Source organism: Aureococcus anophagefferens, assembly GCF_000186865.1.
Source record: "Aureococcus anophagefferens unplaced genomic scaffold AURANscaffold_9, whole genome shotgun sequence".
Classification (NCBI taxonomy): domain Eukaryota; class Pelagophyceae; order Pelagomonadales; family Pelagomonadaceae; genus Aureococcus; species Aureococcus anophagefferens.
The window spans coordinates 940054-966962 of record NW_008705569.1 but is presented as its reverse complement, the minus strand read 5'-3'; the positions used below and the strand labels follow the sequence as shown (position 1 = coordinate 966962).

Sequence of the window (26909 nt, the reverse complement as noted above, 5' to 3'; positions counted from 1 at the left end):
CCCGCGTCGACCTTCGCGGGCGCGACGACGACGCCCTTCTTGCCGTTGAACTTCTCCGCGCTGAGCGCGTGGGTCTCGACGGCCGCGCGCGCCGGGTGGCTGTTCTCGAAGGCCGCGGCCTTGGCCAATAGAGCGGCGACGGCCGCGGACCAGCGCGCGAGCTCCGTCGCCAAGACGTCGTTGTGGCCCGCGGCGGCGAAGCGCTCGTGGACCTTGTCGGGCGCGCCGAGGGCGTTGAAGCAGCTGAGGCCCTGGGACGCGGGGACGATGTCGTCGCGGTCGCCGTGGAGCACGAGCGACGGGCAGCCGACGGTCTGCGCCTTCCGGAGCGTCGTAGATCCAAAAGGGGCGGCCGTCGGGTCCTTGAGGCCACCGAGCATCTCGCCGGCGCCCATGGTCGCCGCGAGCTGCTTCACCATGGGCAGCGACGCGATGGACATGAGCCCGGAGTCGACGACGAGGCCGTGGATGGACGCCGCGCGCGACGCCGCTAGGTGCACGGCGGACAGCGCGCCGATGGACCGGCCCCAGGCGACGACCTTGCAGCCCTCGGCGATGCCCGGCACGCCGCCTTTGACGAGGAAGTCGAGGACCGCGTCCGCGTCGCCGCAGAGGTGCGTCACGCCGGGCGACCCCGTCGACCAGCCGTAGCCCCGGTAGTCGACGGACACGAGCGCGAAGCCCGCGGCGTGGAACACGGGCGCGATGTCGTCGGCCTCGCCGCAGACCTCGGCGTTGCCGTGGAAGTGGAGCGCGACCCTGTCGCAGCCCTCGCGCGGCACGTACGCGCGGAATCCGACCGCGACGCCCGGCGCGACGTCGACGGCGCCGTCGCGCTTCGGGCCCGACGTCGCGCCGGGGAACTCGGCCGACGCCTGGCGGCTCGGGAAGATGACCTGCTGCACCATGGGCATGTCCCAGATGTTGCCGTTCATGAGGCCCTGCATCATGTCGGCGAGCGGGTTGTGCTCAAAGTCCGCCATGGCGTCGCCGTCGTCGCGCGGCGACAGCGACGGGTGCGGGAAGAGGCAGTTGAGGGCCTTCGCGATGCCGTTCGAGATGCCGTCGAGCATGCACGGCTCGGTGGCAGCGGACGACGCCAGTGGCGGATTTGTGGCGAAGCGCGGCTCGACGACGCCTCCTCGACGCGCGCCAATCGAGGCCACCGCCGCCGCTGCCGCCCCCGCCGCGCCGCCGCCGCCAGCACCCGGTCCCCGGCCCCGCCGCTCCCGCCGCCGCCCGCGCCCCGCTCCCGCCGCCGCGCCGCCGACGCGATGGCCCTCCGCGCCCTGAAACAGACCCAGTCGAAGGTCGGGACGAGCTCGACGCGCATGCTCTTCCGCGACATCTGCCGCCAGGTGCCGACGGTGCTCACGATCTACGACGTGGACATGACGGTCACGGAGGCCCGCGGCGTCGTCAAGGCGGCCTTCGCGAAGAACGCGGGCGTCACCGACGCCCGCACGATCGCGATCCTCAACCACAAGGGCCGCACGGAGCTCCAGGAGGCGACGCTCCAGTACAAAACGAAGGCCCAGCTCATGGCCTTCCTCGAGAGGATAACGAAGACGGACAAGCAGCTCGCTCAGGAGGCCGACGAGGACGCGGACTTCTTCAAGATGTAGGCGGCGCTACGCGCGCGCGTACTTAGTAACCGCGCCTCGAGCTTCGCCTGCTCCACCGCGCCTCGAGCTTCGCCTGCGCCGTCGCTTTCGAGCGGCAGCGCCTTAGGAGGCGACCCAAACCACGTGCCAGAACCCTTCCGCGGACCCGAAACGGATCGCCGCCGGGATCCCGGTGGCGCCGGCCCTGGTCAGTAGTGGGTGCCGCACGGTTCGGAAGTTGAAGCGCCGTTTAACTATCGTTTGTTTAACACATCCCGCGGGACCCGTAGGGCCGGCGGACGCTCCCTCGACGAAGGCCGCTCGCGTCGTTATCGACTCGCCGCCTTCGCGGCGCGGAGCGGCGCGGTCGGCGTCCAGGAGAGGTTGTCCGCGAAGGGGCTCTCGTCCTCGAGGCGGCGCCAGGCGAGTCGCGCGAGGTCGTGGGACTTGAAGCGGAGCCGCGCGCGGTCCGGCGGGTCCAGCGGGTCCGTGCGCCAGAGCCGGAGCTGGAGGTCCGGCGCGAGGCACTCGCCGAGGTCGTCGAGCAGCTCGCGCTCCGAGACGTTCGGCGGGAGCCGGTGGATGTAGATGGACCGCACGTCGCTCGCCGGCCGCGTGCGGCACGCGCGCTTCCGCACGACGACGCCGAAGACGCGCAGCGCCTGGTCCAGCGCCGCGTCCGCGCCGCTTTGAGCGTCGAACGTCACCAAAGCGCACGTCGGGCTCCGGTGCGCCACGGACAGCCGCAGGCGGTAGGGCGCGCGCTCGCCCGGCTTCTTCTTCCGCCGCCGCGCGCCGTCGCCCAAGTCCGCGTCCTCCGGCGCCGCGCCGAAGAGCTCGACGCGCGCGACGGTCCCCGCGCGCGCGAGCATGCCCGCGAGCTCGCGCTCCGACGCGTCCGGCGGCAGGTTGTCCAGGAACACGGTCCGCCGCAGCGCGAGCCGCGCGTCCGGGTCGTCGGGCGCGAGGCGGCGCCCGCGCGCCTCGGCGACGGCGAGCTGGACGATGGACCCGGGCATGTCCGCGGCGCGCCGGTTCTTCCGCCCGACCCAGCTCGCGTCGTCGTCGTCGTCGCGCGCCGGCGCCGCGGGCGCCTCGTCGCCGGGGGCAAAGTCGAAGTCGAAGGCGCCGCCCGCGGACCGCGCGAGCGACCGCAACCCCCGGCGCCGCGCGTCGGCCTGGAGGAAGTGGGGCCTCAGCTTGACCAGCGCGTCGACGCCCGCGTTTTCGAGCGACGCCCAGTCCGCGGCCGCGGCCTGGAGCGCGGCCTCCGCCGCCGCGAGGTCGTCGACGCGCTCCGCCGCGGCCTCGGCGTCGATCGGCGGCGGCCGCTTGCGCCAGAGCTCGAGGAGGAGCTCGCCCGCGCCGAGCGCCGCGTGGACGCCGAGCGCGGCGACGCACTGGGCCGCGCCGCCGCGCTCCCGCGCGAGCGCGGCCTCGAGCTTCTGGCGCGCGATGGGCGGGCACGTCGCCGCGGCGAGCGCCGCGACCTGCTCCGCGTCCGCGACGGCCTCGAGGACGGCCGCGACGCCGCAGCCGAGCTCGCCGGCCGCGCGCTCCACGGCGGCCTCCGCGGCCGCGGGCGGGCCCGCGGCGGCCGCGACGGCGGCCGCGGCGGACCCGCCGCCGACGGCCCCGACGACGGGCGCGAGCGCCGCGCGCGCGGCCGCCTTGGGAAACCTCGGCGGCTTCCCGCCGCCGTCGGCCGCGGCGGCGTCCCTGCGCCGCTTGCTCCGTTTTCGCCGCGCGCGCATGGGCGACGCCTCCGCCGTGCGCCGCGGCGGCAGGCACGCCGCGAAGCCCAGGGTCAGCGTCGACAGTTCCTCGGCGGCCGGCGGCCGCGGGCACCGGGGGTCGAACGCCTCGGGCGGCCGCGCCGCGTCCCCGCGGAAGCTCTCGGCCCAGGGCGCCGTCGCGACGCGCTCCAGGAGCGCGTCGTCGGCGTCGAAGCCCTCGCGGCGCAGGAAGTCGTCGAGCGCCGGGCGCACGCGGCCAAAGGCCCACGACAGCCGGTGCTCGACGGCGCCGTGCAGCGTCGACGCGCGGAAGCGGCTGCTCCGGTCCGCGAAGTCCCGCAGCGTCCGCGTCAGGGGCCGCAGCGTCCGCTGCCGCGCGAAGGACGCCATGAGGCGCATGACGCGCCGCGCCGCGAGCCGCGTGTTCACCTCGTCCTGCGTCGCCAGCAACGTTGCGCGCTGCTCGGAGGAGGCGAACCGGCGCGCCGGCGACGCCGCGGCGCGGCACCGCAGCGCGAAGCGGCCGAGCATCCTAATTGCTGCAAAAGCGCTCTAAGCCTTGCGACGGCGCCCGTGTGTTGGCATCGCCATGGCTGTGCTCAGCTGCTTCTTGCCCTTCACGGTCGGCGTGCGGCTTCGGAGGCCTCTTCGGGCCGTGCTGCGGCGCGCAATTCGGCGCGCGAGGAGGCGATGCGAATCCCTGATTCCAACTCGTCGTTACTTCTTCTTCGCCGCGTCGTAGGACGCGCCCGGATCGAGGCCGTCGCGGCCGGGCATGTCCGCGGAGTAGGAGCGCCAGTAGGGAAACGCGCCGTCGCGCGTGATGTCCCACGCGCCGTCCAGGGACTCCACGACGGACGCGGGCAGGTCGTCGCCGCCCTCGCGGCACGCGTCGAGATTCGCGTCCAGCTGCGCGAGCGTCGACGCGCCCAGCAGCACGCCGTCGTCGGCGCCGAGCGCCGAGTGGCGGAGGAGCCACTTGTAGGTCGCGGCGACCATGGACACGCCGGCCGCGTCGCAGGCACCGCGGATCGCGCCGACGGCCTCGAAGTTGGCGGCAGTATAGAACCGCGGCAGGTAGTTCGGGTTGTCCTTGAAGCGGCCCTCGGCGACGACGTCGACGGACGCGTGCGCTCCGGTGAGGAGGCCCGCGGCGAGCGGGTTGTAGGCGATGAAGGCGCAGCCGTTCGCTTTGAGTAGAGGCAGCAGCTCGTCCTCGACGGCGCGGTTCAGCGGGTTGTAGAGGCCCTGGTACACCGTCGGCTTCGCGAAGCCGTGCTTCTCGCAGAGGTCGAAGCACCGCGCGACTTCCGACGCGTGATAGTTCGACATACCGAGGGCCGTGAACGCGCCGGCGTCGCGGAGCGCCGTCGCCGCCTCCAGAGATTCCAGGAGCGCGTGCTCCGGGTCCGGCTGGTGGAGGTAGTACTCGGCGAAGTGCCGGTGGCCCATCGCCGTCTTCGACGCCGCAAGCTGCATCTCGAGGCCGGCCGTGCCGACGCCGCCCTCCTGCGACGGGTGCGCCTTCGTGCCGAGCTTCCAGTCGCCGGGCACGGCCGTCATCGCCGCCTCGACCATGGGTTCCGTCGCGCCGCCAGCATAGATGCGCGCCGTGTCGAGCTTCGTGCCGCCGGCGGCGGCAAACTTGCGGAGCATCTCCGACGCGACTGCGACGTCGACGTAGGACGACGCCTGGTTCCAGGCGAAGTTCATCGTCCCGAAGAGCACGCGCGACGACGAGATCATGCCCACCATCTCTTTGCGGCTTTTGCGGCGCGGCCTTCCGGTTTCGCGGAGCGGCTGCGCGGCCCTGCGGCTTCGCGGCGACTTGCGGCTGCGGCTTTACGGCGCGGCGGCTCGCGGTGCGGCCGATGTACGTCGACTAGTGGCTAGCCACTCCTGGAGCTGGCAGAAACAGCGAGCCTGCACGATGAACTCAAAGTGAACCCTGCTTCCCGCCCGGCGCAACTCAGAGAGAAGCATGGATGCGACGTCGCGGGCTGCCCGCGCGTGCCTGCTCCTGATCCACTGCGCGTCGGGCTACGTGGACCGGCTGCCGCTGGCGCCGGAGAACTACGGCTTCGCGACGAACCTGAGCGCGGCGACGCCCTACCGGCGCAAGGCCGCCGTCTTCGCGTCCGTCGGCGGCGGCGACCTCGTGCTCTTCTCGGGCAAGGCCAAGGACGAGCGGCTGAACCGGGGCCGCATGGCCTACGTCGGCGACGCCTGGCGCCTGTCGCTGTCGGGCCGCGGCGCGCGGTGGACGCGCGTCGACGCGGGGCTGCCCCGGGCCGAGCGGCCCGCCGCGCGCTGGAAGTCCGCGCGCCGCCGGCGCCGCACCGTCGCGCGCGCGCGAGAGAGAGAGCGAATGAGAACCGCGCCTCTCCCGCAGGCGGGCGACGGCATCGACGGCGAGCTCTGGATCTTCGGCGGCCACGTTGAGCGCGGCACGAAGTCGATCTACTTCGACGACCTCTGGGCCCTCGACGCGTCGAACGCCTGGCGGGAGGTCAAGCCGAGCCACGCGGGCGCGGCCTGGCCGCCGAAGCGGCGCGGCCACGCCGCCGCGGCCGCCGCGGGCCGCCTCGTCGTCGTCGGCGGCCGCCGCGAGCACAAGACGTGCCTCTCCGACGCGTGGGCCTTCGACGTCGCCGCGGGCGCCTGGAGCGAGGTCGCGACGCCGGCCTACGGCTGCCGCTGGGGCCACACGGCGACGACCGTGGACCGGCGCGTCGCCGTCTTCGGCGGCCGCCACAAGGAGGACGACGGCGACTACGACTACTTCGGCGGCAACCAGCACTCCGTCTGGTTCTACGACGTCGCCGGCGACGCCTGGGAGGAGGCGCCGGCCCTGACGGACGTCGGCCCGAAGGCGCGCGACCACCACGCGGCGGCCTACGTCGACGGCGGCCTCTACGTCGCGGGCGGGGCGGGAAAAGGGTGCGAACTTCCCCACTTCAAAGGCTCCTCTCTCGGTCGTGTTCCACTCGTTTCGGCTGATTTTTGGACGAGCGATCATCTCTCGGAGCGGTCTCGACGCGTCGACGCGTGTTCTGGAACACCCAAGTTGAAGCGACGTCGAATCACCCTGTTCCCGCCCAGGTCACGGGCGGCAAGACGACGGATCTCGCGGCCGAGGCCCAGGACGACCTCTGGCGCTTCGACGTCGCGACGCACACGTGGGCGGACCTCACGGCGGGACGGCAGCCGCGGAGCCGCTACCTCCACTCCGCGGCGACGTGGGCGACGGCGCCGCCGCTCGCGCCGAGCGAGCGGCCCGAGCTCGGCGCGATGGTCGTCTTCGGCGGCGAGCACATCAAGTCGCGGCGCCACGGCAAGAAGAAGTACGTCCGCTACAACGACGTCTGGGGCTACTGGCCCCTCGGCGAGTGGGTCGAGCTCATCGACGACCGCGGCTTCGCGTCCGCGCTCTACCTGAGCCCCTGGTCCCTCCGCTGGGTGCGCCTCGCGTCCGAGGCCGCCGTCGTCGCGACCTGCGTCGGCGTCGTCGCCGTCGCCATCTACTACCGCGTCTCCATCCCCGAGGCCACCTACTAAAGGGAAAGCGCGCGGGACGCACCAGAGACTGGCAGAGTGAAAATCCTTGTGCCACGAGTTGTGGACGATTGTGGACGTTTTCCAAGCGAGCGCGAGGAGCACACCGCTCTCAAAACACGCCCCCCCACATCCTCGCGCCGCGCCAAACGCCTCAACGCGTCGTCGTAAAAAAACACCATGCTCAAGCTCGCGCTCACGGCCCTCGCCGCCGCCTTCGCCCGCGGGCGCGGCGAGTGCTTCAGCGACCCCGGCGTCGCCATCTCCGCCGATGAGTGCGCGTGCCACGCGACCTGCGAGACCTGCGGCTACGCCGCCGATCCGAGCGGCCGCGCGGACTGCGTGACGTGCGCCGACGGGAGCAAGGTCCGGGAGGTCTACACCGACGGGACGGGCATCTGCGCCGGCGACGATCTCGCGGAGATCTGCGAGGACACGTGCGCGTCGGCGAACGACGGCGCGTGCGACGACGGCTTCGCGACGCGCTTCGCCGGGGAGAGCGCGTGCCCCTGCGGCTCGGACTGCGGCGACTGCGGCGCGCGGACGCCCCAGGCGTGCGCGGACGCGGCGCGCGACGCCGCCGTCGACGAGGCCGAGGACGCGGCCGACGGCGCCGTCGAGACGGTCATCGAGGAGATCTTCTGCGCGGTCTACGAGAACCCGCGGCTCTGCGAGGACGACGGCGAGTACTGGTGCTGCGACCGCAACAGCGACTTCCCCAAGTGCGGCTCCGCCTACGGCTACTGCGAGGACTCCATCTCCAACAAGGCGGCGTCCAAGATCGCCATCGGCGTCGTCGTCACCATCGTCATCATCGTCGTCGCCGTCCTCGGCGGCGTCATCGGCTGCTGCGTCTGCTGCGCGCGCAACCGCAAGGCCGCGGCGGCGAACCGCGCCGGCGGCGGCCCGCCGGCGCCCGGCTGGCTCGGCAACCCGAACGCGTCCTTACTCTACGTCGACCCGCTGGCGCCGCTGGCGGTGGAGGCGAGCTACGTCATGCACTCGCAGCACAAGTACGACGGGCCGGACGGCGAACCGACGACGCCCGCCGCCGTCGCGGGCCCGTCGGAGTCGACGACGGACATCCTCGGCGCCCAGTCCTACCCGGCGGAGTCGACGGCGGACATCCTCGGCGCCCAGTCCTAGCCCCCCCCCTCCTCCTGGAAAAGCGACACCCCCGTGTTACACCCTACAAGAACGCGTCGTGGTCCTCGTCGTCGAGGTCGTCGCCGTAGCCGAGCGGCGCGGGCGCGTCCTCCGCGGGCGGCGCGGGCGGCGCGGCGACCGGCGCGGGCGACGCGGCGGCCGGCGGCGTGGCGACCTCTTGCGCGGCGACGACCTCCGGCGCGACGGCGACGACCGGCGCGGCGACCTCCGGCGCGACGGCGACGTCGGGCGCGGCCTCCGGCTTCGCCGACGGCTCGGTCGCGAAGGCCGCCTTGGCGTCGTCGCTCGTCGCGAGGTCGAGGGCCGTCTCGCCCTTGCGCGTCTTCTTGGCGCCGTCGGCGCCCGCGGCGAGGAGCGCGGCGACGGCGGCCGCGTGGCCTTTGGCAGCCGCAAAGTGGAGCGGCGTCTTCAGCGACTTGGTGCACTCGGCGTCGAGGGGCGCGCCCGCGGCGACGAGGCGCTCCACGGCGGCGACGCAGCCGGCCTGGCTCGCGAAGTGGAGCGCCGTCATGGCGTCCTGCGCGCCGAGCGCCGCGCCCGCGCCGGCGTCCAGCAGGAGCGCCGCGGCGTCGCCGCGGCCCGCCCAGCACGCGAGGTGCAGCGGCGTGCGGCCGTGCTCGTCGCGCGCGTCGACGGCCGCCGCGAGCTTCTTGGCCTGAAGGTCCGCGAGGATCGCCGCGACGGCGCCGGCGTCGTCGCCGCGGCAGGCGGCGTGGAGCGGCGTGGACGTGCCCACGGGGCCCTTGGGGCCGGCGTCGACGCGCTGGCGCTTGCGCTGCTTGCCCATGACACCTGCGCGCGGGAGACCTTTGCGTTTCACGTCCTTCCCGTAGAACCAGAGGTCCATGCGCGGCGGCGCGCGCGCCGTGAGAGCAGAGCACAAAAAGCTCAAGCATCACTGCGCGCAGCGATGGTGCCGCCGCATTGAATGGCGTCTGATTGGGGCAGCTTCAAAGGCCGCCTTCGCTGTCGTCCTCGAACTTCAGGCGGCCATGGCGGCGCAGCTGCTCGCGCTCGCCGCGCTCCGGCTCGCGACGGCCGCGCACCTCATCCCCCTCGACGCCATCGGCTACCTCACGAGCGGCCGCGGGCCGCCCTGCGGCTCGGCGGCGCTGCCCTGCCCGCCCTGCGACGCGCCGGCGCGCGCGTCGCAGCGCGCGCGGCGCAACCTGCTGACCCTCGACCGCGCGGCGCGGGACCGCGTCTACGCGGCCATGGACGTCACCAAGGCCCTGGACCAGCGGAGCGGCGAAAAGAAGTACGGTCCCGACTTCCGGAGCTGGGACGGCATGGTCCTCAAGCACGCGGCCGCGACCTTGGACCCGCGCGGCGACCAGGGCCACGGGAGCCCGGCGTACGTCACCTTCCACCGCCTATTTCTGCTCGAGTACGAGCGGTCGCTGCTCGCCGTGGACCCGGCCGTCGGCGGGCTGCCGTATTTGGATTTAACCGACCCAAAGGCCTTCGCGCTCTTCGGCGCGGACGACCTGGGCGCGACGGTGGGCGCCGGCGGCATCGACGGCTACTTCGCCCACTGGCGCGTGGGCAACTTCTCGGACGCGCGCGCCGCGGCGCGCACGGACTTCGACTTTGGGGGCTGGGCCGGCGACGGCGACGGCGCGCTCCGGGCCGGGCGCGTCCCGCCGGCGACGCGCGCCGTCACGCGCTACGCGCGCTGCGTCGAGTACCAGGCGAACGCCGACGACGCGAAGCGCTGCCACGGCGCGGCGGACTTTGCGGACTGGTACCACTCTGCGTGGGAATCACCCCGTCCCGACCAAACTTTGCAATTCTCGAGCTCGGTCAAATCGAAGTCGTTTTGGCTGATTTTTGGACGAATCGATTGCTCTCATTGAGTTCTCGAAGCATAGCTAAGGAGTTCAGCGCAATCCGTTCAATTACGCTCATATTGAAGTCGGGTTGAAGATTTGATTTGCACACAGGTACCACTGCGTCATGACGATGCGCGACAAGGCCGCCGTGGAGTCCGGCGCGCTCGCGGGCGTGCGGCCCCAGTTCGTGACGACGGGGGCGTTGCACTTCGAGGGCCACACGTGGCTCGGGTCCGCCGACGGCGACCAGGGCTACGGCTGCGACGCGAGCGACGTCTTCGGCGAGCGCACGGTCGCCGTCGGCGACTTCTGGGACCACCGGACGTCGCCCAACGACCCGGTCTTCTATTTCTACCACGCGAACCTCGACCGGCTCCAGACGGCGTGGACCGTGTCGGGGCCGGCGAAGAACGCGACGCGCGCGACGTACTTCGACTTCCAGGCCAAAAGCGACGGCGTCCAAGGCACCGCGCTGACGGACGTCGTCGCCGCGGCGTGGCCCTACGCGTCGGACCTCATCGACGCGCCCGGGCGCGGCAACGTCACGCACGCCGACGCCCTCTGCCGCCTGGCCCCGGCCGCCGCGCCCTACGCCTACGACGCGCTGCCGGCCTACGACGGCAACGCGTGCCTCTCGGCCTCGTCGCCGCCGCCCATCAAGAGCTACCACGTGCACCCCGTCTTCGACGGCGCCGACCCCGCGGCCGTGGCCCTCGCGCTCGACCTCTGGCAGCGCTTCGCGGACTTTTCGCGCGTCGTGTTGCGCGCGTACGACGACGCGACGCCCGTCTGCGCGTTCGGCCACCAGACGCCGGGGCCCGACGGCTACGCCAAGATCTGCCCCTTCCCGGGCCACGCCGGCCCCTTCCAGCCCTGGTCCGGCGACGGTCTGTTCGGCGGCGCGCAGTACGCGTTCTTCGTTCCCCTGGTCCACGCGGTGGCCGCGGAGAACTGGTGGCGCCAGCGCGCGCGGCCGCCGGTCCACTTCCTCTTCCACGGCAACACGGGCTGCGCCGACAACGACCACGGCGAGTGGGCCGTCAAGTCGGAGCACTACCCGGTCTTCAACCAGAGCACGGCGATGCTCTACGGCTGCCACGAGGGCCCGCCGGCCTGCGAGCTGAGCCTCGTCGAGTACGAGAGCGCCCGGGGCGGCTGCCTCGCCTTCGGGAGCGGCGCGCCGGGCCTCGCGCCCTGCGCGCGCGCGCTCGACTACGGGAACGGCGCGACGATGTGGCGCGAGACGACGTCGTACGCGGCCGGCCGCGACGTCCTCGCGGCCTGGCGGGACCCGGCGGCGTGCGTCGCCGCGGCGCCGGGCGTGTCCCTCGCGGCCTGCGACTCCGCCGACGACCAGTTCGCCTGGCGCGGCGCGCGCGTTTTGGCGTGGAACGCGTCCGCGGGCGCGCTCGCGCACGGGAGCGGCCGCTGCCTCGGGGTCGTCGGCGGCGGGCTGGCGCTCGTCGCCTGCGACGACGCGCGCGGGGCGTGGACGCGGACGTTCCTTAATTAAGCCCGCCGCGAGGCGGAGGCGCGAAGCGCCGGAGATGCGGCGTCGGATCCCCCGGACGAGCCGCCTCGGTTTTCCGGTCACGTGTCGGGGGTCCTCCCGCCCCACCTCCATGTCAAACGAGACTGACCGTGGTTACGTGCGCGAAGCTTTAGCTGTGGTTATCATTAAGCCAAGGTGGACGCCCGGGGCTCGTCGTCGAGCTCCCGAGAAAAAACGCCTCACTCCCGAGAAAAAACGCCTCACCCGAGCAGGATCGCGTCGAGCTCGTCGGGCGTCGTGGGCCCGCGCTCGCGCTTCGCGCCGCCGCGGGCGACGGGGTTGCGGAGCGTGCCGATCTTGCTGAGGGCCACCTCGACGACGTCGCCGTCCTGGAGGAACGCGGGCGGGTGCATGGTGACGCCGACGCCGTCGGGCGTGCCCGTGCAGACCACCGTGCCCTCGGGGATCGTCGTGCCCTGCGTGATGAAGGCGACGATCTTGGGCACGCCGAAGATGAGGTCCGACGTCGACGTGTTCTGGCGGAGCTCGCCGTTGACCCTCGTCGTCAGCCGGAGCCCGCCGCCGTCGCCGAGGGCCGCCGCGGAGAGGAGCGACGGCCCGAGGGGCGCGTGCGTGTCGAGGGACTTGGAGAAGGACCACTGGCCGCCGTTGCCCGGGCAGCTCTCGCCGTCGTCGATCTGGTAGCACCGCGCCGACACCTGGGCAGCAAAAGGGTGATTCAACGTCGCTTCAACGTGAGTGTTCCGCGCGCGCGCGTTCCGGAAAAAGCATCCGCGCTTCGAGGCCGTTCCGAGAGATGATCGCTCGTCCAAAAGTCAGCCGAAACGAGTGGAAAACGGCCGAGATAGGAGCCTTTGAAGTTGGGAAGTTCGCTCTCTTTTGCTGCCCTGGCCGACACGTCGTCGCACGCCGTGTAGCCCAGGACGCACCGCTCGACCGCGTCGGCCTCGGCGACGTCCTTGCAGTCGGCCTTGAAGACGAAGCCGAGCTCGCCCTCGTAGTCCGGCCGCGTCGAGAACGCCGGGATCTCGACGACGTCGCCGGGGTGCGCGTAGGAGTTGGAGCCCTTGAAGAAGACCTGGGGCGTCTTCGGCGCGCTCATGTTCGTGCTGTTGATGTGCCCCCAGTAGTTCAGCCCGATGCCGAGCACGTAGGGCGGCCGCTCGACGGGCGCCAGCAGCTCGGCGACCTCGACCTTTTGGTCCAGGACCTCCCAGCCGTCGACGAGCGACGCGACGCCGCGGCCCTCGTAGGCGCCCGTGTGGATCGCGCCGTCGGCGTCCTTGAAGCGGATGATGCGGTCCGTCGTGCGGGCCGCGGCCGAAGCCGCGAGGAGCAGGGTGAGGCTGCCCATCATCATCGCGATCGCTCTGTGTTCCCTGGAGTGGTTTCCTCGCGATTTCGGGCTGTTTTTGCCCCCGGGCGGCTGTCTGCGGCTGTCTGCGGCTGTTTCGGGGTCCGGGGCGGCTGCTTTGCGCTGGGGTCGGGGTCGCGGACCTCCCCTTCGGGTCTCGGGCTACTAGTTCGCGTCTTACCGGTCGGGGAGCGGTCGGCGCGCGCGCACGCCGCGGTCGGTGCGTCGGTCGGTCCCGGTCGGTCGTCGGTGGAGAACCTCTGGCTGCTGGAGCCACACGGGTTCAACGCGCGCGTAGCGGCCGGTGGCCTTCGCGCGGTGACAGAGTCGGAGCCCGATGTCGAGGACGTGGGGCGCGGCACGACTCGGTCGGTGGCGGCGGCCGCCGCGATGCCGTCGGCGCGCGCGGGCGACGAAGCCACGGGGATCGCTTCGGCCGCCGGACCGGGGTTCCGGACCGGTGTCAAGGCCCGCGGCGTGCGCGTGGGGCCCACGCGAGAGCGGCGGCGGGGCTGCCGACCGGCGCGCAGGGGCGGCGCGCAGGGGCTGCCGGGGCGGAGGCGCGAGACTGCGACCGCGGCTGTGCTGGCCCGTCTCAGCGCGAGAATTCGCGCATTTATTGACCGTAAATCGATCATTTCGATGACTTTTCCGAAAAAATTTGCCCTGCGGGGCCGAGGGGCTGTGGGACGAGGCCACGAGTAGTACGACGTCGTGTCCGTGTAGTCGTGTTGGCGTAGGGAGTTCGGCGTCACGTGCGCGCGCCCCGCGGCGCTGGCGGGGCGCGGCCGGGGCGCACGGCTTACGGGGGCACATGCCGCCCCACGGGGCAGCCGTCGGCGGGAATAACGCCGCGAGAGCGCTCCTGCAGCTAGTTGCCGACGGGCAGCCTACTGGATCGGGGGTTCATCATTGACCGGGGGCTGTTTGTGGTCATTGTGGCTGAGCGGCGGGCTGTTTGTTGACTTTTTGGCTGTTTGTTGCACCGTTTGTGGCGTTGACCTTTTGTCGTCGCCTCGGTACCCTGGCGGAAACGGTGATTAAACAGCCGGGGTTCCGCGGGAGTTTTGGGGCCTGCATGTTGAAGGGCAAGAACACGTGCGCGATTAAAAACAAGGTTTAAAACAGCTTCCATCCCCACGTCCTCCCTCGCCGATAAAAACAACAAAACAGGCCGTTATTGGGCGACGAGGAGCGGGTTCGCGAGGTCGTCGGCGGCCTCGTCGACGGAGACGCGCGCGCGGCGGCCGCCGAAGACCGCGGCGACGGCGTCGGGCACCGTGAGGGAGACGGCGTAGAGGTACAAAATCCCCAGCAGCACCGACGCCGCGTAGGCCGGCGGCGAGTCGAAGTGGCCGACGACGAACTGGACGACGAGGACGACGTTGATGACGAGCACGAGCGCCGCGGCCGCGAAGGCCACGTACGCCAATTTCCCTCCGTTCGCGAAGTCGCCCATCCACCGCTTCTGGTTCGTCAGGTGCAGCAGCGGCAGCATGGCGAAGGGCAGCTGCACCGACTGCAGGATGTTCAGGTACTCGTTGATCCGGTTCTGCAGGCCCGCGTTCTCCGCCGTCGACAGGGCCACCGCGACCGCGGGCCCGAGCGCCGCGGCGCGCGTGATCGCGACGCGTTTCCACGGCGCGATGTCGAGCCGCAGGAAGCCGCTCATGACGAACTGGCCCGCGAACGTCGCGGTCATCGTCGACGCCTGGCCCGCGGCGAGCAAGCCGAGGCCCCACATGACCTTGCCGAAGCGGCCGAGCACCTCGCGCAGCGCCGGCGCGGCGACGGCCAGGCCGATCTCCGCGCAGACCGCGTCGTCGAAGAGGCGCGAGTGGCAGGGGCTCTCGTGGTCCGAGACCGACTCGCGGGGCACGCGCGCGAGCGAGCCCGCCGCGCACGCGCCGTCGTAGAAGAAGTCCGCGAACGTCGCGACGACGGCGACGTTGATGACGAAGCTCACGGCGAGCGCGAGCGCCGACTCGAGGCAGTTGTAGAAGACGGCCTCGCGGACCTTGGCGACCTTGCTCCGGTCGACGTCGCGCGACTTCACCAAGCCCGAGTGCAGGTAGAGGTTGTGGGGCATGACGACGGCGCCGATCGTCCCGACGGCCTGCGTGAGCATGTACGACTTCATGAGCGGCAGCGCGAGGCCCTCCGCGAGCGCGGCGCCGTCCGTGTCCGCCTCGCCCCAGTTCACGAAGAAGCACGCGGCCATCGTCGCGATGAGCGTCGCGACGAGCGCCTCGAGCTTGCGCACGCCGAGGTGGTGCACGGCCAGGAACGTGAACGTGTCGAGGCCCGTGACGAGGCACCCGACCCAGAGCTCCAAACCGCACAAGATGTTCAGCCCGATGGCGCTCCCTAACACCTCCTGGATGTCGCTGCCGATGATCGCGAGCTCCATCATCGCGTAGAGGACGTAGGACGTCGCGAGCGGATACTCGGCGCGCGCCGCCTCCGCGAGCGTCTTGCCCGTGACGACGCCGAGCCGCGCGGCCATCTCCTGGAGCAGGAGCCCGAGCGCCGTCGCCCAGAACAGGACCCAGAGCAGCGTGTAGTTCGTGTAGGCGCCCTGCTGCAGGTCCGCCTCGAGGTTGCCCGGGTCGAGGTACGCGAGCGACATCAAAAAGCCCGGGCCCGTGAACGCCCAGAGCGTGCGCCAGCGGAACCGGAAGCCCGCGCCCGAGTCGGCGGAGGAGCCCGCGCCGTCGGCGTCGTCGTCGGGGATCTCGACCTGGCCCTCGTCGAGGTCCTCGGCGGACGATCGCGCGGACGCGGAGCAGAGCGCCTACGGTGTTTCGTGAGGGCCGGTCGATACGCGCTCTCTCTCGGTCAGTTACGTCGTTCTTTTCGGTCAGTGTAACTATGACATTGTAACCTTCACGTCGAAGCGACACTTTGGGTATACGGATTTGGTATGCATCATTCCGAAGGAGTTTTTGCTTTCTTCGGCGGACGCGGGCGCGGACCGCGAGCGCGGCGCAGGCGTCGGCGAGCGGCGCCGGGAGCGTCCGCCGGCGCTGGGAGGGGCGGGGAACCTGCGGCTCCTCCTCGAGGGCGTCCATGTGGATTTCGATGGTGTTTGGTGATGCGAGCCGCAGCTCTGTAAGGACTGCGTTGTTGTCGTTTCAGGTGTTGTTCGTGTCTTCGATGAGCGTGTCGCGAAGGTGGTGGTGGGTTTTGTGGTGGGTGCTGGGGCGCGCGCGCCGCCCGCGCCGCGCTCGCCGCCTGTGGCTGCTGCCGCAAGTCTCTGAGCTCAGAGAGGCTGAGAGAGCTCGCTGATTGGCGCCTCGCGGCGCGCGCGGCGCGGGTGCGACGCGCGTCGCGCGTGCGTCAGAGCGACCCAAGGAGCGCTGCCGGCTATGCGGGGCGCTCGTGTCTGTGGACTACGCTCTTTGAACTCAAGCGCGCGCGCGGGAACATCCGCCCTTTTCGTCCAAGCGGCTTTTTTTGGGACACGCCTTGTGGAGGAGTCGTAGCTGCGAGCGCGGCTGGTCTATGAGGACCATAGGACTCTCATTTTGGTGCTTCGTTCTCTTCTGTTGCAGCGAATAAAAATTTTTTTAACCTGGACCTTGTTGTACTAAAAAACGCAGCCACCGCGCCCCGATCACCAAAACGAGCTGCCGCGCGTCGGAAAGGTGATTTCGGAGCTCTCCGTTTACAACCCGCGCGGAAAATGCCATGGCTATAAGCTCCCCAAACTCCCAGTTTCGAAATAGGCAAAAAAAAAAATTGTAACCGCGATCTCGTATTCATGTCCAGTCTTTTTGCGGGTAGATCACATCATCTCTCACTCGCGACCCCGAGCGCACAGTTCGAAGTCGTTGGTTGGAAACAATTGCTTGTGTAGCTCAGCTGGTCATTGAAGTTGACGTTGTCCTTCAACTATCGAGAGCGTGGGTCTAATAAACCCAAGGTCGTGGGTTCGATCCCCCCCACGAGTACTTTTTTTTATCTGCGTGTGTGTCGAACCTCTCTTTTTGCCCGTGGAGCCCCCGTAAAGTCCCGCAGAATCACTGCGTCCGCCGTCGCATCCGTGGTGACGCACGGCGTACACAGAGCGGCAGTCGAGCCCATCGTAGCGTGGTGGATCGTTCGTTTTCGCGCCTTCGTAGCGTTGTGGATCGTTCGTTTTCGCGCCGCACGTCAAACAGCGCGAGCGTCGGGAGCAGCTGGCCCCGCGCCGCGCAGCTGGCCCCGCACCGCGCGACCGAATCGCGGTTCGGTCCGAACGAGTGGTTCGCGACGCGCGCGACGCCGCCGACCTCCGTGGCGTCGACGATCGTGCGCCAGGCGGGCACGGCCTCGTCGAGGGAGTGCTCGACGACGGACAGCGCGTACGAGCGGCCGGCCCGCGGCGGCGTCGTCCGCCTCGCGGCGCCGCGCGGCCGCGCGCGACACGAGCGCGCCCGCGTAGTCGCAGACGCGCGTGTCGGCCTCGAGGTCCGCGGCGGCGACGAGGCCCCAGCAGCCGTGCGCCGCGAGCCACGCGACGGCGACCGGCGCGTGCACGTCGCCGCGCGGCCGCTCCCGGAAGTCGTCGTAGCCCGGCGGCGCGACGACGCGGCTCGCGTAGCGGAAGCCGCGCGGGAAGCCGGCGCCGCCGACGACGGGCACGGGCTGGCGCGCGCAGCCGCGCGTGACGTCAACGCGGATGCGTTTCGTGATGCGTTTCGCTGCTCGTTGTGCTGTTCTTGACGTCTGCGCGATGGTTTTCACGTCTCGTGCGTCGCAGAAGAAGGCGGCGGCGACGAGAGCGTCGAGTTTCGGGTTGTCGAAGGACGTCGATGACTTATTTCGGAGCCACCGGGCGCGGAAGCGCTCCCAGGAGGTCGTCATCGGCGGTGCGGGAGGGCCATGTCTGAGTTGTGCCCAAGACGGCCAGATCCGAACCCATTTCTGCTGCACGATTTATATAGGAAAAAACACCCTTCGACTTCCACGAGCGACCATATCATTCGGAGAGCACCGCTTCCCGTCAGCTCAGCGAAGTTAAGCCGGATCGAGCTTGGTTAGTACTACGGTGGGTGACCACGTTGGAATCCCGAGTGTTGCTCGTTTTTTTTTGCCTTTTCTAAGCATCCCTACTTCTCTTTTTGCTTCTCTGGACAGGTTTCTGGACGGTGTGGTGTTTTTTTTGGTGTAACCACAAACTCATTGCTCCGGCGCGCGCTCCTTGACGGGGTGCTTGCGCACCGCGGCGACGGACACGTAGGACGCCTGGACGTCCGTCAGCGTCAGCGGGTTGCACTTGACGACCTGCGCGGCGCGGCGCGGTCGCGGGAGGGAGTATGCGAGGCGGCGCGGCCGGCCGGCGGCGACGCGCGGGCGGTTCTGGGGACGCGCGAGGGCGTCGGCTCCCGCGCGGGCGAGGGGGCGTCGGTTCCGTCGCGGAAAACGCACCATGCACGTGATGTCGTCGCGGTAGTCGGACACCTCCAGGCCCCAGAGCGCCGTCGCCTCGATGATGAGGTTCTTGCACGAGTACCTGGGCGGGAAACGGGCGATTCAACGTCGCTTCAACGTGAGTGTTCCGCGCGCGATGATTCCAGAGAAAGGATCCACGCTTCGAGAGCGCTCCGAGGGATGATCGCTCGTCCAAGAATCAGCCGAAACGAGTGGAACACGGCCGAGAGAGGAGCCTTGGGAAGTTCGCGCCCGTTTCCCGCCCCGCCTCGCACTCCGCGTCGGCCTCGTCGCCCTCGAGCGCGCGCGCCACGGCGTCGACGCCGAGCACCTGCCAGATGCCGTCCGTCGCGAGCACGACGTACGCGTCGCCCTTGACGTCGCGCGTCTGGAGCGTCGGCGTCGACACGACGCCCGCGGCCTTGAGCCGCCGGTCGCCGAGGGACCGCGACATGGCGAGGCCCAGCTGCGTGCCGTCCGCGTCGAGGAACACGCGGCCGTCGACGACGTAGCCGCCCGCGGCCGTGATGCGCGCCTTCTCCACGGGCAGCGACGGGTCGTGGTCCGTCGTCAGCGAGATGCCCGACAGGTCGTCGCCGTCGGACGTCGCCACGACGCACCGCGAGTCGCCCACCGACGCCACCACGAGCGAATTCCCCCGGAGAACGGCGACGACGGCTGTCGTCCCCGAGGACACGTGGGGCGGCTTCTCCTCGGCGGCCCAGCGCGCGTCCATGGCCGCGTCGCAGGCCTCGAAGGTGTCGACGAGCGCGCGCTCCAGGTCCGACGCGAACGTCGGGTGCGCCGCGAGCCTGACGCGCGACGCTCCGGGCCGCGGAGCTCCCCCGCGCTCTACGGTTCGCGCGCCGCTCGACCAGTACTCTATGGTTCGCGCGCCGCTCGGACCAGAGGGCTTCCACATCGAAGTTCGGGCTTCCACATCGAAGTTCGGGCTTCCACATCGAAGTTCGGGCTTCCACATCGAAGTTCGGGCTTCCACATCGAAGTTCGGGCTTCCACATCGAAGTTCGGGCTTCCACATTGAAGTTCAACTTCCCACACAGCTTGCTCGCCGCTCCTTGACGAAGTTCATGCAGAACTGCGCGACGACCTCGCCGCGGGAGCCGTGGCCGTCGAAGACGGCGAAGAGCGCGCACTTGCGGTCGCCGCCGTAGGGCTGGACGACGCAGCCCCGGTCCTGGTTGACCTTGGCGCGGCCGCCGGCGACGCGCCTGTGTGCAAATCAAATCTTCAAAGTTTGGTCGGGACGTCCCAAACCAGCGGTTGACTTCCACGCAGCTCCGCGCCGGGACGGGCGCAGGCCGTGGCAGGAGAAGGTCGACGCGATCGTCGAGGGGAAGGGCTGCGTGGGGCCGACGAGTCACGCAATCAGCGTCACAAAAGCGGGACGCGGCGTCGCGCCGACAGGGCCCAGCGCGGCACGTGGATCTCGTCGGCCTGCACGAAGGTCTCCGACGCGGCGACCTCGTCCTCGCCGTCGCTGCCGGGCTCGAGGAGCGAGATGCGCCGCGCGTTCGGGCTCGGCCGGGCGCGGGACCGGCTGCTCGCGGACCGCTGCGGGGGCTGCGGCGCGACCATGGTCGTCAGGTAAAGGCTCTACGCCGTGCAACTAGCGGGAGCAACATCCGCCTGGCGGGGATCGGTATCCGCTCATCCAAACGAGCCATAGGCATTTGGAGGCCGCACGACCGGGAGACAGCTCGCGGTGGTCGAGGGCAGCCTCTCCACCATGGGCGCCCACGCGTACGAGGCGATCGACGAGCCCGCGGAGGGGCCGGCGCCGTCGCGGGGGCTCCGGAACACGACCATCGCCGTCGCCGCGTCCGCGGTCCTCGGCGCCTTCGCGCTGACGTCCACGGCCGCGGGCCAGTCCGCGGGCCGGGGCGCCGCCATGGCTCTGTACAAAGCGGGGGCGGCGCTCGAGGCGCCGTCGGCGCTCTCCGAGCTCGCGTCCTGCTCCGAGGTCGAGGCCTCCTTGAAGGAGCTGCGCACCAAGGACTGGGAGGTCGAGTTCGACTCGACCACGGCCGCGCCGACGCAGACGCGCGACTGGGACATCTTCTGGACCGACGGCGCCTACAGCGGCGGCGACAGCCCCGAGGACGCCTACGTGTGGATGACGGACCAGGACGACGCCGGCTACTTGGCGACGGTCCTCGTGAACACGCTCGGCACCGCGAACGGCATCGCCGTCACGAAGAACAGTACGTTCGTCTACTTTGGCGCCAACGTCGGCGACGACGAGGTGGACTTCGACTACAACTCGTGCATCGTCAAGGCGGCGGTCGACGGCTCCCTCGTCGAGCTCGTCGTCTGCTACGGCGACCAGAGCGTCAGCAACTCGTCGGACATCGCCGGCATCGATCTCTACGAGGCCCTGGGGAAGGTCTACTGGACCGACACGGTCCGCGGCAAGCTCTACTCCGCCGACATGCACGAGAACGACGGCACGACCTACGAGGAAGTGGCGGACTTCTCGAAGCCCGTCGACGTCGCCGTCAGCGAGCGCGGCGGCAACCTCTTCGTGTCGTGCTCCACGGCGGGCATCTACGAGATCGACACCGACGGCTCGGACAAGGTGCAGGTCGTCGACGGGAGCGGCTTTGGGGACGTCGAGTTCCGCGCCCTCGACGTCGACAGCGTCAACGGCAACCTCTATTTCACCGCCAACAACGTGATCCTCGTCGCGAGCACCGTCGCCGTCGACGCGTACTGGGCGCTCTACGAGGACCTCGACACGCCCAAGGGCGTCGCCGTCGACGGGTCCCAGAACCTCCTCTTCTGGACGGACGCCACGGGCGTCTGGCGCGGCGACACGGGCGGCGGCCCCACGTACGAGGTCGCCGGGCTCCAGAACTCGCGCTTCATCACCGTCGAGGGCTACGCGTCGCCGACGGCCGCGCCGACGCCCGTGCCGACGAGCCACCCGTCCCTCGCGCCGACGGGGAAGCCGTCCTTCGCCCCGTCGTCGGCGCCGTCCTACGTGCCCACGCCCAAGCCGACGCACCACCCCACGCCGCTGCCCACGAGCAACCCGACGCCCGTCCCGGCGCCCAAACCCACGCCCGTCCCGACGCCCACGCCCACGGACATCCCCACGCCCGAGCCGTCGCCCGCGCCCACGGGCCTCCCCTCGAGCCTCCCGTCCGCGGAGCCGAGCTTCGCGCCGTCGCCGGAGCCGAGCTTCGCGCCGACGCCGACGCCGACGGACACGCCGACGTCCTCGCCGACGACGGTGTGCTGGAAGTGGCAGCAGGACTGCGGCTACTGCGACGGATCCGCCGGCTCCGAGTGCGAGGCCGGCACCCCCGGCCCGACGACGGCGACGGGCGCCGTCCCGGCGCCGACGGGGCAGCCGAGCGAGAAGCCGATCCCCTCGCCGACGGCCGTGCCCAGCCAGGGCGGCTTCGGCGAGATCTACGAGATCAAGGGCTGGGACTTCGGCAACTGCGTCGACAGCGTCAAGATCTACAACAAGGACGGCGACATCGACACCTACGGCGCGAGCTACTCGTCGACGCCCCAGGAGACGTTCAGCATCGACGTCACGACCGAGTACATCTCGGGCTTCGCGCAGTACGCCAACTGCTACTACTACCTCGGCTCCGGGGTCTTCTTCCAGGTGCGGTCCCAGACGACCAACGAGGTCACGCAGGAGCTCGACCTCTCGGGCAGCCGCTACTCGGACTCGCTCACGCCCTCGTACTACGGGACCGTGACGTGGCCCTGCCAGATCACGGGCATCGACTTCTCCGCGGGCTACACGTCGGGCTTCACGGGCATCGCCATCGCGAACGGCGTCTACAGCAAATGCGACGTCGACGCCGTCTGCGACGACAGCCTCAAGTTCAACGAGCTCACGGCGATCGACTGGGGCGGCAGCTCGCAGAACGCGGACGACGACTACAGCTTCGCCAACGACGGCTGCAACCTCCTGTTCGCGGAGAACACGTGGAAGGCCTTCGAGCTCGAGGAGCCCCACACGGTCACGTCGTCGAGCTCGCTGAGCTTCTGCTTCACGCAGGTCAACGAGTGCGAGATCTACGCGATCGCGCCCGTCGAGACCGAGGCGGACCTCGGCTCCTACACCTACGTGACGAACTTCGTGATCTCGGGCACGCAGAGCGTGTCGGACAGCTACAGCTACTGGAACACCGACTTCGACACCTACGAGTCGGGCACGGAGTGCTTCGAGATCAGCCTCGGCGACTACTACGACGCCGGCACGGAGTTCAAGTACCTCGCGTTCATGAACGACTGCGACTCGAACGACAGCAGCGACGGCACCTGGAGCGGCGTGCGCTGGGGCACCAGCGCGACGGACGACGACGACGACTTCGGCACGCGCCGGCAACTGAAGTCCGCGTGAGGCGCCGCGCGCCGCGGCGCCGCCCGGCGCCGCCCCTAGTTTCCCCGCACCCCCTCAAAACCATCCCGCCCCCACTTCCGATCATACGCCTAAGGCGCACTCGTCTTACGCACCGGGCCGGGGCGCGACCCAAGGCGCACGCGTCTTACGCACCGGGTCGGGGCGCGACCTTGCGGAGGAAGTCCTCGAAGACGGCCGCGTCCGGGTCGCCCGCGCCGTGGGCCCCGAGGAACGCCGCGGCGCGCGCGGACGCGTCGACGGCGACGACGGCGAGCTCGCCGGCGTCCGGCGGGCCGAGGTCGCCGTCGCCGAAGGGCACGCGGCCGACGAGGCCGCCGCCGGCCGCGAGGGCCCCGTGGAGCGACACGGCCGCAAGCGCGGCGTTCTTGACGACGTCCCGCTCGGGCGAGCTCAGCGCGCCGGCGTCGTCGGCGGCCTGGGAGATGAGGACGCAGGCGTTGCGCAGGAGGCGCAGGTAGTTCGGGAACCGCGGCGCCTCGAGCCCTTGGCGGAGCTCCTGCGCCGCGGTGAGGCAGAAGAGGCCGAGCTGGTAGTGCGCGTCGTTGTAGGCCGACCGCGCGGCGTGCTCCCAGGTGCCCCGGCGGAAGCGCGCCGCCGCCGGCGGCCCGCCCAAGGGCGCCCACGTCGCCCGGAGCACGTCGATCTGCGCGAGCGCCGCGTCGACCCACGGGAAAAAGTCGGCCGCGACGGCGGCCTCGGGCACCGCGCGAAAGTTGACGCCCCAGGGCACGAGGGCGAAGCCGCGCCAGCGGCCCAGGGACCCGATGCGCGGCTCGTAGACGCCGTGGAGGTCCACGTAGACGCCGCCGGGGAAGCCGCCGAGGTTCGCGGTAATCGCATCGGCGAGCATGACCTCGTAGGCGTCCGCGGTCACGTCCGTCGACGGCCGCGGCGGCACGTCGGGCCAGCTCATGTTGCCGTAGGCGCGCTTCTGCCGCGCGAACCAGGGGTAGGGCAGGAGCTGGAGGGAGCAGTGCTCCACGTCGGGCCGCCTGTGCTCGCACGTCCGGAGGTAGCGCGACGGGTTCCAGTGGAGGTCGCTGTGGCTCAGGAGCAACGAGTGTGCCGGCAGCCCGTTGAGCACGGCGAGGCCGTGAGCCTTCATGGCGAGGCCGTCGCGGCCGAAGTCGTGCGCCGGGTAGAGCGTTTCTATCCTCCCGAGCGCGACGATGGACGCGACGGCCAGGGCGACGCCCCGCACGGCCGTCCCCGCGGGCTTCGGGCCGAGGAGCGCCAGCGTGGTGGCCAGCGCGCCGTCGACGAGGGCGAGCACGGCCGCCGCGCCCGCGCCCGCGGCGCAGCAGACGAGCGCGTGGGGCTGCATCCAGAACCGCGCGTGGACCTGGGCAGGACAAGAGTGATTCAACGTCGCTTCAACGTGAGTGTTCCGCGCGCGCGCGTTCCGGAAAAAGCATCCCCGCTTCGAGAGCGCTCCAAGAGATGATCGCTCGTCCAAAAATCAGCCGAAACGAGTGGAAAACGGCCGAGAGAGGAGCCTTTGAAGTTGGGAATTTCGCTCTCTTGTCCTGCCCTGGCGTGGACCTCGTAGGCCATGGCGTTGCCGCCGAAGATGGGCAGGTTCGACCAGACGCCGTGCCAGGCGGCGACGTAGAAGGCCCAGGCCCCGACGACGGCCGCCGCGAAGCGCCGCTCGAGCGCGAGGCCCGCGCCGGCGCCCAACGCCGCGAGCAGCAGTCCGACCCTCGACCCGCCCTGCTGCGCCGCCGTCCACTCCAGGTAGGCCCCGGCGCGCCGCCAGGCGTCGTTCGTCGAATCGCGGCCGGCGCCGAGCCGGAACGTGCCGTACTCCGCGCGCGACGCGTGGCGCCACAAACCCGCGGCGGTCGTGAGGTCGCCCCAGGACCCCGCGGTCGCCGCGAAGGACCGCCGCCGCAGCTCCAGCGCCCCAAAGGGGACGAAGGCGGCGAGGGCGACGATCGCGCACCGCGGCAACAGCCGCCGCGGGCGCTCGAGCCAGCACGCGCCCGCCATCGCGAGCGGCGCGGCCGTGAGCAAGCTGGCGTGCTGGTGCGCCGCGGCCAGACCCGCCAGCGCCGCGGCGGCGCACGCGACGGCCTCGTTTCCGTCGTCGGCGAGGCGCGCCGCGCACCAGAGCCCCAGGCCGACGAGCGCGTTGTTGAGCGCGAAGACCTCCGCGTGCGTCGCGTACTCCCAGCCTGGGCGGGAAAAGAGTGATTCAACGTCGCTTCAACGTGAGTGTTCCGCGCGCGCGCGTTACGAAAAACACATCCACGCTGCGAGGCCGTCCCGAGAGATGATCGCTCGTCCAAAGATCAGCCGAAACGAGTGGAAAACGGCCGAGATCGGAGCCTTTGAAGTTGGGAATGTCGCTCTCTTGTGCCGCCCCGCTCCCAGCAGAGCGGCGCGCAGCCGAAGCCCGCGCCGGCGACGAGCGCCGCCGTCGCCCGGTGCGCGCGCACGCGCGGGCCCATGCGCGCCGCCCAGGCGCTCGCCGCGCCGGCGACGGCGGCCGCGGCGACGGCGCCCGCGGCGGCCGAGCAGAGCGCGCCCGCGGCCGCGGCGGTCCGGTCCGGGAAGAGCCGGAACGCGGCGGCCAGCGCCGCGAGGTAGAGGCCGTAGCCGGGCGGGTGCGCGACGCCGCCGACGCAGGCCTCGCTCAGCAGCTCGCCGCTGTCGCCGCCGCCGACGGACGGGCTCGCGGTCCGCCAGTAGAGCACCAGGAAGGCTGCCCCGATGACGAGCGGCGCGCAGGCGTCGGCGGTGACGTGCTTCCGTGGCGGCGGCGGTGGCTTCGCCGCCGAAGACGTCGCCGAAGGCGGCGCCTTGGCCTTGCCCTTGCGCTGCCGCACCATCGCTGCGCGCCGACGGTGGTGGTGGTGCTGGCGCCGATGGCTCCGGCGGAGCTCCCGCAAGCGCTTGCGAGCTGGGCCAGCGAGACGCCGACCGCACGCCGAGGTTCGCGGGGCCGCACGCGCGCCCGCCTCCGCCGCCGCGCCCGCGCGCGCGCGGCACGTTCACGGAGCCATGCGGTGGCTGGCGCCGACGATGGCCGTCTGCCTCGCGCCTTCCCCGCCGCCGCGGCCGCCGCCGGGCCCGAGGCACCCGACCATGTACCTGGAGTCGTCCGCCGGGCGGCCGAAGGTCTTCCGGGGCCGGGACGGCGCCCGGTCGGCGCCCCGGGCCCGCTACGACGACGACGACGACGACGAGTCGTGCGGCGCGGCGCACCCCCCGCGACCGCGGACGGCCCGCCTCATCGTTCTCCGCGCGCAGGTACGACGTCAAGTGGCGGCGGCGGCGCATCGCGTCGCTCAAGGAGGCCCCGGAGATCCTGCTCGACGAGGTCCAGGACCTCTTCGAGCCCGACTACCTCCAGAAGCGGCTCTACGAGCAGAACCCGGAGGCCGCGTACGGCGCGGTCTTCAAGCTCGAGGGCGTCGTCGCGGACGTCGAGGTGCTGCCGACCTTCGTCGACGCCTGGACGGCCGTGGCCGCCGAGTTCTCCTACGAGGCGCCGAGCGAGCGCGACGTCGCCTACGTGCTGCGGGCCGGCATCCGGAACGAGGTCGCGATCGACGACGTCTTCCACTGGACGCGCGACTGGGGCGAGGCGCGCCAGGTCAGCGACCGGTACGCCGCCCTCGTCGCCGAGCGCTTCGACGACCTGGACATTTTGCCGCGGGACGGCGTCGAGGTCTGGCTGCGGGACCTGGAGCGCGAGAACGTGCCCTGCGCCGTCGTTTCCAAGCTTCCCGAGAAGATGCTCGAGGGCTGCCTCGACCAGCTCAACCTCACGCGCTACTTCGGCGACCGCCTCGTGTCCGCCGAGGACGAGCGGGACCGCGCGCAGCAGGCCTTCCTCCAGGCCGCGGTGTCCTTGGAGCGCCAGGCGTCGCGCGTCGTCGTGTTCACGGATAGCGTCGACGACGTCATCTCCGCGCACGAGGCGGAGATGCGCGCCGTGGGCATCATGGGCGCGTCGCCGGCCTACGAGCTGCGCGTGGCGGACCTCGTGATCCGCGACATGGAGGAGATGCGCCTCGCGAACATCCGCAAGATCTTCTCCGACGTCGAGTTCGACCCCGTGCCCGAGCTCGAGCTGCTGCTCGAGCAGAAGCCCATCTTCAGCGACGTCGACGACTACGACGACGACGACGAGTTCTACGACTAGCGCCGCATCGTCCACCTCGCTCGCACGCCCCCATGTCCACACGCCACCGCCGCGCGCCGCTGCACCATAGTTCGTTACTTCGCCCGCGATCCTTCGCGCTTCCGGGCGGGGGGGGCACACGGTTACCATCCTTCGGGGGGGGGGGGGGGGGGGGGCCCTCCGGGGGCCT

At 71.0% G+C, this 26909-nt stretch overlaps 10 protein-coding genes across 10 annotated transcripts; 4 read left to right on the top strand and 6 right to left on the bottom strand.

The window, feature by feature from the left end:
- Positions 1 to 176: 176 nt before the first annotated feature.
- On the bottom strand, positions 177 to 752 carry AURANDRAFT_13525 (hypothetical protein; the record flags this gene model as incomplete). Its single annotated transcript, XM_009038712.1, has 1 exon — positions 177 to 752. A coding segment is annotated over one exon (576 nt), but the record flags the coding sequence as incomplete, so codon positions are not given.
- Positions 753 to 1334: 582 nt separating this feature from the next.
- On the top strand, positions 1335 to 1550 carry AURANDRAFT_17150 (hypothetical protein; the record flags this gene model as incomplete). Its single annotated transcript, XM_009038822.1, has 1 exon — positions 1335 to 1550. A coding segment is annotated over one exon (216 nt), but the record flags the coding sequence as incomplete, so codon positions are not given.
- Positions 1551 to 1933: 383 nt separating this feature from the next.
- On the bottom strand, positions 1934 to 3871 carry AURANDRAFT_64230 (hypothetical protein; the record flags this gene model as incomplete). Its single annotated transcript, XM_009038711.1, has 1 exon — positions 1934 to 3871. One exon carries the CDS (start codon positions 3869 to 3871, stop codon positions 1934 to 1936), a length of 1938 nt encoding a protein of 645 aa, XP_009036959.1.
- Positions 3872 to 4057: 186 nt separating this feature from the next.
- AURANDRAFT_26326 (hypothetical protein) lies at positions 4058 to 4996 on the bottom strand (the record flags this gene model as incomplete). Its single annotated transcript, XM_009038710.1, has 1 exon — positions 4058 to 4996. The coding sequence occupies one exon, from the start codon at positions 4994 to 4996 to the stop codon at positions 4058 to 4060; it is 939 nt and encodes a 312-aa protein (XP_009036958.1).
- Positions 4997 to 5321: 325 nt separating this feature from the next.
- AURANDRAFT_64229 (hypothetical protein) lies at positions 5322 to 8041 on the top strand (the record flags this gene model as incomplete). The annotated part of the gene is made up of 4 exons (XM_009038823.1): positions 5322 to 5681; positions 5733 to 6257; positions 6443 to 6871; positions 7085 to 8041. The coding sequence occupies 4 exons, from the start codon at positions 5322 to 5324 to the stop codon at positions 8039 to 8041; spliced, it is 2271 nt and encodes a 756-aa protein (XP_009037071.1).
- A 1013-nt stretch (positions 8042 to 9054) lies between these two features.
- On the top strand, positions 9055 to 11407 carry AURANDRAFT_64228 (hypothetical protein; the record flags this gene model as incomplete). Its single annotated transcript, XM_009038824.1, has 2 exons — positions 9055 to 9806; positions 10006 to 11407. 2 exons carry the CDS (start codon positions 9055 to 9057, stop codon positions 11405 to 11407), a joined length of 2154 nt encoding a protein of 717 aa, XP_009037072.1.
- A 311-nt stretch (positions 11408 to 11718) lies between these two features.
- AURANDRAFT_4378 (hypothetical protein) lies at positions 11719 to 12587 on the bottom strand (the record flags this gene model as incomplete). The annotated part of the gene is made up of 2 exons (XM_009038609.1): positions 11719 to 12105; positions 12306 to 12587. Coding segments are annotated over 2 exons (669 nt in total), but the record flags the coding sequence as incomplete, so codon positions are not given.
- A 1351-nt stretch (positions 12588 to 13938) lies between these two features.
- On the bottom strand, positions 13939 to 17626 carry AURANDRAFT_71652 (hypothetical protein; the record flags this gene model as incomplete). Its single annotated transcript, XM_009038709.1, has 2 exons — positions 13939 to 15555; positions 17112 to 17626. 2 exons carry the CDS (start codon positions 17607 to 17609, stop codon positions 13939 to 13941), a joined length of 2115 nt encoding a protein of 704 aa, XP_009036957.1.
- Positions 17627 to 17924: 298 nt separating this feature from the next.
- AURANDRAFT_64226 (hypothetical protein) lies at positions 17925 to 18912 on the bottom strand (the record flags this gene model as incomplete). The annotated part of the gene is made up of 3 exons (XM_009038708.1): positions 17925 to 18029; positions 18174 to 18258; positions 18452 to 18912. 3 exons carry the CDS (start codon positions 18910 to 18912, stop codon positions 17925 to 17927), a joined length of 651 nt encoding a protein of 216 aa, XP_009036956.1.
- A 7333-nt stretch (positions 18913 to 26245) lies between these two features.
- Positions 26246 to 26740, top strand: AURANDRAFT_26283 (hypothetical protein; the record flags this gene model as incomplete). Its single annotated transcript, XM_009038825.1, has 1 exon — positions 26246 to 26740. A coding segment is annotated over one exon (495 nt), but the record flags the coding sequence as incomplete, so codon positions are not given.
- Positions 26741 to 26909: the final 169 nt, after the last annotated feature.